At 46.7% G+C, this 13,686-nt stretch overlaps 1 protein-coding gene across 2 annotated transcripts in view; it reads right to left on the reverse strand.

Moving 5' to 3' along the window:
- LOC143942899 (CD48 antigen-like) overlaps positions 1-13,686 on the reverse strand; it is a 149,040-nt gene that overhangs the window by 58,275 nt on the left and 77,079 nt on the right. For both annotated transcript variants that reach the window (XM_077464311.1, XM_077464310.1), the window contains exon 2: positions 10,825-11,133. In XM_077464311.1, coding sequence (XP_077320437.1) covers positions 10,825-11,133 — 309 coding nt within the window. The remainder of the gene's footprint in view (positions 1-10,824; positions 11,134-13,686) is intronic.

The following is a 13,686-nucleotide window of genomic DNA, read 5'->3' on the forward strand; positions in this document are numbered from 1 at the left end:
CTGCGATGGCAAGATAAGGTCGGCAACCTTACCCTTGTACCGTGGATCAAGGAGAGTGGCCAGCCAGTAATGGTCCCTCTCCTTGATCCGAAGAATACGAGGATCCTTCCGCAGGCTTTGCAGGATCAGGGAGGCCATGCAGCGTAGGTTAGCTGAGGCATTCGGTCCGGAGTCCTCTGGGTCACTAAGGACAACATGATCCGCAGCTACCTCCTCCCAGCCACGTACAAGTCCACGTGTTTCTTGGGACTGTAAATCATCCCTATAAGACTGCTGCTGCTGATGCTGATGCTGAGTGCCAGCCTCCACCTCCATGCTGACACAATCATCCTCCTCCTCCTCTTCCTCCTCCTCCTCCTCACCCTCTTCCTGTGTGATGGGTGGCACAGCAGGAACACTGTCTGGATAAAGGGGGCCTTGAGAGGCAAGGAAGTCCTCCTCTTCCTGCCTCTGTTCTGCCTCAAGTGCCCTGTCCATTATTCCACGCAGCGTATGCTCCAAGAGGTGGACAAGAGGTACAGTGTCACTGATGCATGCACTGTCACTGCTCACCATCCTTGTGGCCTCCTCAAACGGTGACAGGACAGTGCATGTATCCCTGATCATGCCCCACTGGCGTGGTGAGAAAAAACCAAGCTCCCCTGACCCTGTCCTGGTGCCGTAGTCGCACAGGTACTCATTGATGGCCCTCTGCTGCGTGTGCAGCCGCTGCAGCATGGCCAATGTTGAGTTCCATCTGGTGGGCATGTCACATATAAGGCGGTTCTTGGGCAGGTTCAACTCCTTTTGGAGCTCAGCCAGCCGAGCACAGGCATTAAATGATCGGCGGAAATGCACACAGACTTTCCTGGCCTGCTTCAGGACATCATGTAAGCCGGGATACCTGCCCAAGAACCGCTGCACCACCAGGTTAAGGACGTGAGCTACACAGGGCACATGGGTCAGTTGTCCCTGTCGGAGGGCGGAGAGGAGGTTGGTGCCATTGTCGCAAACCACCATTCCTAGCTTAAGCTGGCGTGGCGTCAACCACCTCTCGGCCTGCCCCTGCAGAGCTGACAAAACATCCGCCCCAGTGTGGCTCCTGTCCCCCAAACAAACCAGCGCAAGCACGGCATGGCATCGTTTTGCCTGCGTACTTGCGTAGCCCCTGGAACGCCTACGGAGCACCGCTGGTTCTGAGGACAGAGCACTGGAAGAGGGCATGGAGGAAGAAGAAGAGGAGGGGGTGGAGGAGAGAGGTGTGTCACAACCAATAGTAGCATTTTGGAGGCGTGGTGGCGGAACAACCTCCAACACTACTGCACCTTGTCCTGCATCCTTCCCAGCAGCCAGAAGAGTGACCCAATGGGCCGTGAAAGACAGGTAACGTCCCTGTCCATGCCTGCTGGACCATGAGTCAGCGGTAATATGCACCTTACCGCTGACCGCCCTGTCCAGCGAGGCAAGGACATTGCCTTCCACATGCCGGTAGAGAGCCGGAATCGCCTTCCGTGAGAAAAAGTGGCGTTTGGGGACCTGCCACTGAGTAACCGCACATTGTACAAACTCACGGAAGGGGGCCGAGTCTACCAACTGAAAAGGCAGCAGTTGAAGTGCTAGCAATTTAGCCAAGCTAGCATTCAACCGCTGGGCATGTGGATGGCTGGGAGTAAATTTCTTCCGCCGGTCCAGCAGCTGGGGCAGGGACATTTGCCTGCTATAATCGGATGTGGATGTACCACTAGCAGAGTTCCCGGAAGCACTTGGCTGTGACACACCTAATTCTACACCTTCATTCCTCTCAGAGCAGGTTTCAGAGAGGACTGAAGGTCTAGTGGGGTTGGAGATGCCAGCTGATGAGGAGCAAGGAGAGGTCCGCTTTGTTCTTTGGTGTGGGTCTTTGAGGTACGCTTGCCAACGAGCTGCATGGCAGGTCAACATATGTCTGGTCAAGCATGTGGTGCCCAAGCGGCTGATGTTTTGGCCACGTGAGATACGCTTGAGACATATGTTGCAAATAGCAGCGGTGCGATCTGATGCACTCGTCTCAAAAAAGGCCCACGCCAAAGAACTTTTAGAATAACGCGCAGAGGAAGCGCTCTGCGCAGGCGGAGCTCTGCGGTGTGATTCAGTCGGTGTGCTGCCCCTAAGCTGGCCCCCGGAGGGCATCCTGCCTCGTTGGACATGTGCCTCCTCCTCCTCCTCCTCCTCCTCCTCCTCCCTCCTTCCAGGCACCCACGTGGAGTCAGTGCCCTCATCATCCCCTCCCTCTTCATTGCTGTAGCAAACCTGGCAGTATGCTGCAGCTTGTGGAACATGACTGCCAGATTGCTGTGCTTCTTGAGCATCCTCTCTCTCTGCGCTCACGCTACTGCCTTCCTCTAGCTGAGTGTCATCATCAGAGCCCACCAAACACTGGGCATCCTCCTGGAGCATGTACCCAACACTGTGCTCAAAGAGTTCAGGAGACTCCTCAGGAGGACGTGGTGGGTCTAGGGAAGGAGTCACTGATGATGACATTGAGAGGAGGGAAGACGATGCATTGGCAGCTGCTTTGCTACTACCCTGAGACTGGGTGAGAGAGGATGAGGAGGATGAAGAGGGCTTGGTCATCCACTCTACCAAGTCGTTGGCATGTTGCGGTTCAACATGTCCAGCTGCAGAAAAGAAGGACAAGCATGTCCCATGGCCACGTGCTGATGACAATGCACCGCGTCCATGACCAGCACTGTTGTCTCTAGACACAGAGCCTGCTTGCCCTCTTTTATCGGCTCGCGCCTGTCTGCCTCTCCTTGCTGGCCTTCCAGACATGGTAATGGCCTGAAGGGAGTTGGGTAAAACAGTAGTTGGGTAGTTTATATTGTGCTGGAGGCACACAACACCCACTAACTCCTGCAGATGCCTTTTTTATAGAACAGCAGAGTTAAAGGGGTATATACAGATGTATACTGTGCTGTGCTTCACACAACTTCCAATAACTCCTGCAGATGACAATTGGGCCCAAATAGAGAACAGCTATGTAGGTGGATTATAGCGGTATGTACTGGGTACAGAGCACGCAGACAGCACGCACTATCTCCTGGCACTACTGACTGCAAGCTCTATTATTAAAGATGGACCACTAGCTATATAGGTGAGGTGAATATCACGGTGTATACTGCGGTCAGGGCACGCAGACAATAACCAGAAAACAGCAGAGTTAAAGGGGTATATACAGATGTATACTGTGCTGTGCTGGAAGCACACACAACTTCCAATAACTCCTGCAGATGACAATTGGGCCCAAATAGAGAACAGCTATGTAGGTGGATTATAGCGGTATGTACTGGGTACAGAGCACGCAGACAGCACACACTATCTCCTGGCACTACTGACTGCAAGCTCTATTATTAAAGATGGACCACTAGCTATATAGGTGAGGTGAATATCACGGTGTATACTGCGGTCAGGGCACGTAGACAATAACCAGAAAACAGCAGAGTTAAAGGGGTATATACAGATGTATACTGTGCTGTGCTGTGCTGGAAGCACACACAACTTCCAATAACTCCTGCAGATGACAATTGGGCTCAAATAGAGAACAGCTATGTAGGTGGATATAGTGGTATGTACTGGGTACAGAGCACGCAGACAGCACGCACTATCTCCTAACACTACTGACTGCAAGCTCTATTATTAAAGCTAGATCACTAGCTATATAGGTGAGGTGAATATAGTGGTGTATACTGCGGTCAGGGCACAGACAGTAACCACTACACAAGAGCAAGATAGGAAATCAGCCAAAAACGATTGGTGTGTAACTGTGTTGAAGGTACACAGAACACCCACTGCTTCAGATGCTAACACACTACACGAGGCCGCCTCAAAGGCGGCCTTATATAGTGTGGGGCGTGCACTACACAGCCTGAGCTATGATTGGCCACAGGCAGGATGCCTGTGGCCAACCATGGCTCTCCTCGCTGCTGGCGCTGCAATTGGCCAAGCATGCGGGGTCACAGTGCATGCTTGGCCAATCATGAGCCAGCAATGCACTGCGCCATCGCAGTGCATTGTGGGCCACACGAATTTTGCCGCGAACAGCCCAAACGTTCGGAATTCGGCGAACGCCCGAACGACCAATGTTCGAGTCGAACGTACGTTCGACTCGAACACGAAGCTCATCCCTAATCCCTATGCACGGGTGTTTATGTGTTTGCATTTAACCGCTTTTTAAAATTATTTCTGTGCAATAGATTCTTTGTATTGTGACCTGTGTGGTTAATACCACTGGTCTTATTTTTTATAAATAAATTGTCCCTTTTAAAATGGTACAGTCACTATTCGAGTTCGTTTGTCTCTCCCCCCCCCCCCCCCTTTCACTCGTGGCTGGCGGACCGAGAGTTTGTTTTTCCTACAGATCTATTGGCTGTAAAGTCTCTACGTGTGGTTCCAGTAGTGAAGATCTCTCCGCTCAATTGTGAGAAGACGCTGTACTGCGGCAGTGATTGGCCAGTTTGCCCGTCCATCTTCCCCGCAACGCCAGTGACGGTGGATACTGATCGGCCATCTTCAGAGGTTATCGGCAGAACTCGAGTTTACCCGAGTCGTCCGAATACGGGGACGTCTCGTCGGCGCGCTCTTGGAAAGTGTGGCCACGGATGATTTGTTCATCCCCGGAGAGGGCATCTCCGCACACGCTGTTGACTCCGCTCGTGAGGGAGTCCACCGGCTCCGTTAAGGACCCACACTCACTAGAGATACCAGCAAGCATTGTCACCCAAGATTTGCGATAAACATCTAAATCTGATAAATGGATTGAAAGTTAATTTTTCATTTTGTTTTTTTATATTTTAGTTTTGAATCACTGTCACCATTTATAGATTTCCCTTATTGATACAGGACTATTTTTGGTTAGTTACATTGTTCATGGACTATTCACAAGGTCTATGTGTGCTCATATACCACTATAATTAAGCTCATTGGGGGTATTTACAACACTTATATTTAGCACAGCAATATTCTTTATTTTATGTTTGTTTTCCATGGTGATATTTAATGGTGTTTTGTTGCAGCTTCCTCTTTTTTTCCTGTAAAGTTTTTTCTAGCACAGTATTTTATTCTTTTGGTTTATTGTGTATTAAAATGAGAACCCCCACGTGAAAATCTCACCCCAAAATAAAAAAAATATTCTGCCCCTCCCACACACTAACAAACCCCTAGCCAAACACACAGCAAGCCAGCCCATGAAAGGGGGGTGGATGCTTGGGGGCAGGAGGGGCTCAGGCACCCCAAAAGTCAACTACCTTTTTCCCATATTCAGGGGGACAAAGGCCTCTCCCACATAACCCTAGGCTGGAGTTGTGGGGGGCTGAAGACAGGGGGCTTTACAGAATGTGGAAAGCCCCTTTAAACGAGTGGGTACAAGGTGCTTTGTGGTTGGTATTGGGCTGAGCCCAACATGCCCCAAAGGCAGCCAGCTATGTTCAGTGCATGTGGCCTTGTATGGTTCAGGAGGGTGCTGGGCGATCGCTCTTCTTGCCTCTTTCCTAGCTGGCCCTGTTGTATGCTCTGAAAAAGTGGTTTGGATTGGTGAAGGCAGCTCACAGCCTTTTGAGAATGGAATGGTGTGTGGAGTTTCCCTTTAAAAGCAAAAGTTAGCCCATGAAATTCCAAGGGGTTAGAGGGGGGGAGACAACAGCATTGGAGAATGGAGTGTGGAGTTCCCCTTTAAAAGCAAAAGCTAGCTCAAGGAAATCATATGCATTAGAGAAGGAAGGTTAAATGCCTTTTTAGGAGGAGTAGCGAGAGTCTTTTTACACAATTTTAACAAAGTGCATGTCACGTAACATACTAACATGACCTGTGTGCAAATCTTAAAAAAACAGGTGAACCAGCGTAAAAAAAAAAAAATTGTCAAGTTTAGAGTTGCGCCCATTCAACCCAATTGCATTTGCGTTGCTTGACATTTTTTTTTTTTGCAAAATCTTTTTTATTAAATTCTTCATTAGCATACAAAATTAGCCCACACGGGGCCAAACCTTTGCCCACGCAGGGGCAATTCTTCTGATGCAGCAACATACCGCAACAGGGCACAACTTATAACATAAACAAACTAACTTATACTATAACCCCAATGTGGGGAGAGGTTCAGTTCAGGAGAATATGTGCACGTGCTTGACATTTACTAAGATTTTGACAGCGCAGTGAACAAATGCATTTGAACAAGCGCAAGAGCCGCTTGCGCATCCGCAGTACTTACATTGAGCTCACGCAGTTCTAAACGTACTTGCAGGCACAGCAGGCTTGCTCAGAAAAAGTTACTTTCTCATTCTATTTTGGGCATATTTGTTACTTGGGCAGTTGTTACTAAACTTCCTCCTATCACCCCATAATATTGGCACCTCCATCTTCTGTTAATATTGAATTGAAGATGCAGTGCGCCATGTCCATAGTGGCGAACAGATTACATTCTCCCGTGCGCTGAGATTGCTGTAGTAAATGGGGATTAGCGCTCCGTCACCGGCGCAAAAGTTACGTAAATAAATGTGCATTGCTCCTTGCCTCAACTCATGGCGAAAATGTTTCGTAAATCAGCCCACATGTATGTAAAAAATACTGCAATGCCACAATTTCAAAGCATCACGCTAATCAGCAAATTTATATCTCAAAGAGGCTCTTCAGTCATTTTTTCAATTTTCCATATATTACATCTTCTGCCCTTGTTGTTTTTACTTTGGATAGTAACACATTTTTTTTCTGCCAGTAAATACCTCATACAGCCCACTTCCTGTGTCTTGTCTGGTCATTAGCCTAGGCGTATGACATCATGCAGAGGTCTCTCTCTAACTTTCCTGAGAGTTTGCCAGGAAGGGGAGGGGGATGAGTCATTAGAGGCCCAATGAGATCTGCAGGGCTGCAGAGCTTCTGTGTGTAAATCCAGGAGGTGAACAGGCAGCAGTTTCAGCTGCCCGCAGTTAAACTAAATGGCTGCCGCCAGACTTACTGGAGGGGGAATTCTGCAGCATATTTGGCAAGTACAGAATTACAGTATATATAAAATAATATGCAAAGTGGTTGGAGGGAAGCTTCATAGTGGCAAAAGTGTTTTTATTACAAACTATGTGATCAAACTGCAGTTCCTGTTTAAGAACTTCTAGTTTTATGTTTTATTAACAAGCAACCAATTTACAAAAGTAAATAACGTTCACTAGTGGTGACATAAGGTAACATTAACATAAGATGTTCTTGTGGTAACTCAAAGTGCTTTCCTCCAGTGTTGTATCCACAAAACACAAAAGTTCGCGCCACTCACCAGATTTGATGCGACCCCTTATAGCAGTACATAAGGAGGTCATTATATATCTCCTCTGTTTTTGCTTTTTATGTTAAAATAGTTTGAAAAAAGCAACACGCAAGTGTATGAGGCTCTGCCCAACACGTTTAGTCAGTTATGATGTCAGCTGGGCCTCTGATGAGCCTTGTACACTACACCACTTTGGGTTGAATCACGTCCGGTGACGTAATTCTGGTGCCGTGGAGCATACGCCCATTTTTATGGTTGGATTGCAATAGGACTCTATAGATATTTATGTATATACCCTTGTGTTGTTTTTTTTTAAAACTGTTTAAGACAAATAGAATACGGTATAACACTATTGAGAGTCCATTTTTTTTTATGGTGGAGCTGCCTGGAAGAAGTGACCCAGTGGTGGAGAGGAGTAGGAAGCGAACAGAGAAGATACTATACAAGCGCATATTAACATTCTTATATACAATTAGGGGTGGTAACACATCTGTCACTGGATCTCACACAGAGAAAGGACAGTGACAGCTAAAGTACTCGGTCAGCAGCTGTCATAGTGTATTACAGTGTGTGAAATAAAGAAATAATAAATACATTTTAAAATGTTTAAAAAAAGCTAAGTGAAAAAGTACTATTAAAAAAAAAAAATGTGTGCAGTGTCTAGTTAAACCAGTGTATAAAACATAATCCCTACATTTAAAGGACAAGTCCTGCCAAAGCTCATTTCGCTGGGCTTCGCCGATGGATCACAGGAGTGCAATTTGTTTTGCAATCCCATCACCTGTTTTCAGCAGAGAGCGGACTGAAGTCAAATTAAAGCAATTTGAGAGTTATTTCCAGGCTAACCAATGCGTACAATGCATCTAGCAGTGGCAGCCCGCAATGTAGGACGCAATGGTGGACGCCCCCCCATAAATGCATCCGGCCCCCTAATCTACATGTGGAGCGCCGGACTCATGGATTCCAATGTTTTTTTTTCTTAGAAGCACATGATTAGAGCCTGAGGCTCTAATTGGGTTCAAAAAAGGGTTGGCCCACCCAGTTGTGTGACAATAGTGAATTAATATTCGCCTTTGTCTTCCTGATTCTCCACCCGGCCAATCAGGAATCGGGTCCTGAGATCCGTCACCTTATTGGCCAAGAGGAGAAGCAATCCTATTAGCCGCTGAGGAGGATGGAGGAGACACAGGCGAAGCCGCCGTGAAGCACCAGGAGGAGGAGACGCAGGGTGAAGCCTCTGCCCGATGCCCTGAGGAAGCTCTGTCCGAGACCTAGATGGGTTAAATGCAGGGACCAAAAATATACCACCAGCCGCCACTGGCACCTAGGCTTTGCCTAGGGTTTAGCTTTATGGTAGATTTTATCATGTGCCATTCTAATTGTAGCACCATGTCAATTTAGTTTGGATCCCCTGTAGGCAGAGGACCATGGTTTAATTTTTTTTAGTAGGCTGTGCAGTGCTTCAAAGGCTCTGTAACCAACCTGTCTTCAGGAACTTTGTGGATAGTTCCAGAATCCAGTGGGCGGAGGGACAGGGGTTGCAGTTTGAATACTTAAAGTGGAGGGCCACCCTGAAAAAAGAAAATACATACAAAATTAGAAAAAAATCATTTAAAAAAATGAAATTTTTTTTTTTTTTTTACTTACCAGAAATGCCTGTTGCTAGGCACATCATCCTAATCTGCCTCTTCCTCCTCCACAGAGATCTTCTTTCTTCTCTCCTCCGTGCGTCATCTTCTGGGTAATGGGTCGCGCTGTGTTCTGGGAACTGTGTGTCCCAAAACACAGCGCGTCCCATTCACAAAGCGCTGCGCGACTCGCGCATGCGCAGTAGGAAATGGGCAGTGAATCCGCAAGGCTCCACTGCCTGTTTCCCTTACCCAAAATGGCGGCGCCAGGACCCGAGACCGAGGGACAGGTCAGCCTCGGGCGGCCGACATCGCGGGTGCCCTGGACAGGTAAGTGTGCTTATTAAAAGTCAGCAGCTACAGTGTTTGCAGCTGCTGATTTTTAAATATTTTTTTTCAAAACCGGCCCTCCTCTTTAAAGTGATTGTAAACCCACTTGGTCATTTTCAGGCAATCCCACCTTCCATAATACTATATGCTCTGTGTAAGTGCTTCATTAAAAAAATCTGTTCTGTACCTCATTTCCTAGTGCCGCTTGGAGCTCACGTAACCGGCCACTTCTCCCCTCTCTCGATCTGACAGCTACAGTGGGAGGGGCCGAGACCCCCCACTGAATTCAGTCAGGAGGAGAGGAGGTGAGGTGGAGAGAGGCGGCTGGTCATGTGAGTGCTGAGTGGCGCTAGAAGATAAAGTATAGAACGTCATTTTTTATTGAAGCATGTACACTGGGGCATATAGCATTATGGGAGACAGAGAATTGCCTAAAAATTACTAAATTATTTATGCGGCAGGGGAGGGGCGGGCATTGACACAGCTGACAAGGGATGGGGGGGGGAAGACAGAGGAGGATAGAGGAAAGTTGCGGATGACAGAGGCACTTAAACTGACCATGGTGTCAGGGCTCAGCAGCCATGATACACCGTGGTCAGTTTACAGGATCAGCCAGGTATTTAGGGTAAAAAACACTTTAGGTTTTCACTAATCCCTGGGGAGCCCAGAAGGGGTAGAAACAACCCATAAATACTCAGAAGCCTGGCAATCTAGAAGCAGAGCCTTGGGTCCAATTGTCTGGAGGAGACCCCTGTGCTGAGGGGCTCTGCCCCTGGGACAGAAGAAAGAGCAAGAGAGAGAGGTGGGAAGCTTCAAGTCTTCATTTAGCCCAGTCTCAGCTGCAGGCATCAAGCCAAACCAGGAACAGCTTGTTTAGCAGAGGGGCCACTACAGCAGCTATTCTGAATCTTGGGAAGCCTTCAAGGGGACAGAGGGAATACAATCCAGCCTTACACTCAAAGACTAGAGAGGACAGTGAAGTGCAATACCTCACATGTCTGGAGCCTAGGGGACAGCTTAAAGTGGTTGTAAACTTTGTTACACTACTTTTACCTACAGATAAGCCTATAACAAGGCTTACCTGTAGGTACCATGAATATGTCCTAAACTTGCACAGTTTAGGAGATATTCAGTACATGTCATCAGCGCATGCGCACTGAAGAAACAGCCTGCTGGTGCCGTTTCTTCAGGACTCGTGCCGTGACCAGGGCCTCCCGCGCTCACAGTGCCTGAGCCACGAACCCAGGCGTAACTCCTGTGGAAGATTTCGGCCGTGTACTCGGAGTATCGACGCCGATTCAGGGCATCGTTCTGAGGTAAGTATTTCATAATGAGCTAGTATTAAAGTATTAAGTATTAAAGTGTTAAGTATTAAAATTTAAAACATGTTCTATTTCTAAAGTCCGCCGGATTTTTGGCAAGCAAAGGTCCGATGGAGCCCACACACGATCTAAATTGACTCGTTCCGTCGGACCTTTGCTGTCAAAAAGTCCGGTCGTGTGTATGTGGCATTACTCATGCCACCAGTGGCTTGCTTTTCATGTAAAGACTAGCGCTAAACACTTTGAATAATGAGGGGTGAAATGTTAATGGATAATTACATACCATACACACTGAGGTTGTAGCTTTTCTTATAGTTTGTGTTGTTGGTAAGAGTTATAGTTCCAGTATACAGTCCACTGTCCTCCAGTCTCAGATGTCCAATCTTCAGCACTCTTCCATCATCCAGGAGCTCCAGTCTTCCTTTAAACTTTTCATCTATAACATTAAGCTGATTATTTGTGTAAGTCACCAATGGGTTTGTTTTGAAGATCCAAAATACTAGCTGTACAGGACCTGATGGACCTCCACTCAGTGACATTGGGATGGATTGGTTTATAAGACCATTCAGTATGACAGGGACATCCTCTCCTCCTGTATACACAAAAATAAATTAAACTAAGTGAGGAACTGGTCGGTATTTAAATTAAATACACAGCCATTAGCCTTTTAATGATTTTTACAAATATATGTCCAAGAAATGTTAATAACTCATAAGTTAATGTTAATGTTTTTGTGCCTAGTTTGTAATTATATATATATATATATATATATATATATATATATATATATATATATATAGTGCATACACACACATAAACACACACATGGGAGTAGCCATATTTGCTCACCACTTAAGGACTGAGCCTCTTTTTCAGATTTGGTGTTTATATGTTTAAAAGTTTTTTTTCTAGAAAATTACTTAGAACCCCTAAACATTATATATTGTTTTTTTTCTAACACCCTAGAGAATAAAATGACGGTCATTGCAATACTTTTTTTCACACCGTATTTGTGAAGCGGTCTTACAAGCACACTTTTTTGGGAAAAAATTCACTTTTTTGTTTTTTGACCCAACATGTCATGCTTCAAAATTGCGCCTGCTCGTGGAATGGCGTCAAACTTTTACCCTCAAAAATCTCCATAAGCGACATTTAAAAAATTCTACAGGTTGCATGTTTTGTGTTACAGAGGAGGTCTAGGGCTAGAATTATTGCTCTCGCTCTACCGATCTCACGTCAATACCTCACATGTGTGGTTTGACTACTGTTTTCATATGTGGGTGCTTCTCGTCGGGACGAGGTGTTTTACATATTTTTTTCTTATTTATTTTACTTGATTTTATTTATTTTTACACTTTAAAATAAATGGATCACTTTTATTCCTATCACAAGGAATGTAAACATCCCTTGTAATAGAAAAAAGCATGACAGGTCCTCCTAAATATGAGATCTGGGGTCAAAAAGTCCTCAGATCTCATATTTGGACTTAAATGCAATAATAAAAAAAAAAAAAATGACATCGAAAAAAATGTACCTTTAAGGCCCCTTTCACACTGGGGTGGTTTTCAGGCGCTACAGCACTAAAAATAGCGCCTGTATAGCGCCTGAAAAAAAAGGCCCCTTTCACTCCAGTGTGAAAGCACTGGAGCGGTGCACTAGCAGAACGGTGAAAAAAGTCCTGCTAGCCGCATCTTTGGAGCGGTGAAAGGAGCGGTGTATTCACCGCTCCTAAACCGCTCCTACCCATTGAAATCAATGGCACAGCGCGGCTATACCGCCGGCAAAGTGCCGCTGCAGTGGCGCTTTGTGGGCGGTGTAACCCTTTTTCGCCCACTAGAGGGGTTTAATACCACCCCGCTAGCGGCCGCAGTCGGCCACTAAAACGACGGTAATGCACCGCTAAAAATAGCAGCGATTTGCAGTCGACGCCCGCACCGCCCCAGTGTGAAAGGGGCCTAAGAGGTATTGGCAGAAGTGATGTTTTGATGTCGCTTCCTCCCTCCTATGGTATAGAGACGAGTGGGGACCTCCGCCACTACCGATGGCTCTGGTAAGCGGCGGAGGGCGCGGAAGAGTGGCCGGGTGCCACCTATCCCGTCACCGATAACGGTGATCTCACAGCGAACTCGCTGCAGTGACCACCGTTATCGCACATAAGACCGCCTCCTGTAAAGAGGGATATCTCGTTTGTGGCAGCAGCTGATGCCGTTACCGAGATATCCCTCTTCAAAATACAGATGTATATATACAGGAGCCGGTCCTTAAGTGGTTTAAATACACTGATTCTAATTTCTGCTTTGCATTGGTACACAATGGTTATGCTTTTCTTTTCCCTTTCTTCAAATTGGCCCATTTACTAAAAATAATACATCTCTTTGTGGCTGGTACCTTAACTAGGGTTGCCATCTTTTCTTCAAGTCAAATCCGAACACTTTAATGCCGCACAGCAATTTTTTTTTTATAATATAAACTATACATATATTTTGCTATTAAATAATATTTCTAATCATATGAAGTTAACAACAAGAGTTCTCCTTTACATCTGGACTCGCGGAGTTCCCTTTCACTGCAAGGGGGGACTCTGCAGACTCTGATGTAACTCCGGGGACTCTAACATAAGGGATGCTCTGGGAACCCTGAGTTATCCCCCTGGCGGTATTCCTGAGTCTGGCTCGGGGTGAAAAAAATTCAGTACCATTAGCCAGGCTTGGGATCGCATCTTACTTACCTTTCCCCCCCGTGCGAGCGGCTCGTCCTCCGCTCGATCTATCACATCGCCGAGCTCCGTTCCCTGCAAAGCCCCATACACACTATCAGATTATCTGCTGAGTTTTTCCTTCAGATTTACCAAAACCATATAATATGAGGACAAACCTAAGGCCGCGTACACACAGGTGGACTGTCTGGCCAACTAAGTCCGTCAGACAATCCGACAGACAGTCCGTCCTACTTTTGAATGAACGGACTTGACCACACACGATGAACAGACAGTCCGCTGAAAGCTTGCGCGATGACGTGTACAGCACGTACGACGGGACTAGAAATACGACGTCCAATACACTGCAATGCAACCTTCGGCCGTGTAAATCCTTTCTGAGCATGCGCCATACTTAGTCCGTCCAACTTGCCTACTCACGAGCGGACT

This window comes from Lithobates pipiens, unplaced genomic scaffold (assembly GCF_037356315.1).
Source record: "Lithobates pipiens isolate NorthernLeopardFrog02 unplaced genomic scaffold, aLitPip1_a1.2 Scaffold_30, whole genome shotgun sequence".
Taxonomy (NCBI): Eukaryota; Metazoa; Chordata; class Amphibia; order Anura; family Ranidae; genus Lithobates; species Lithobates pipiens.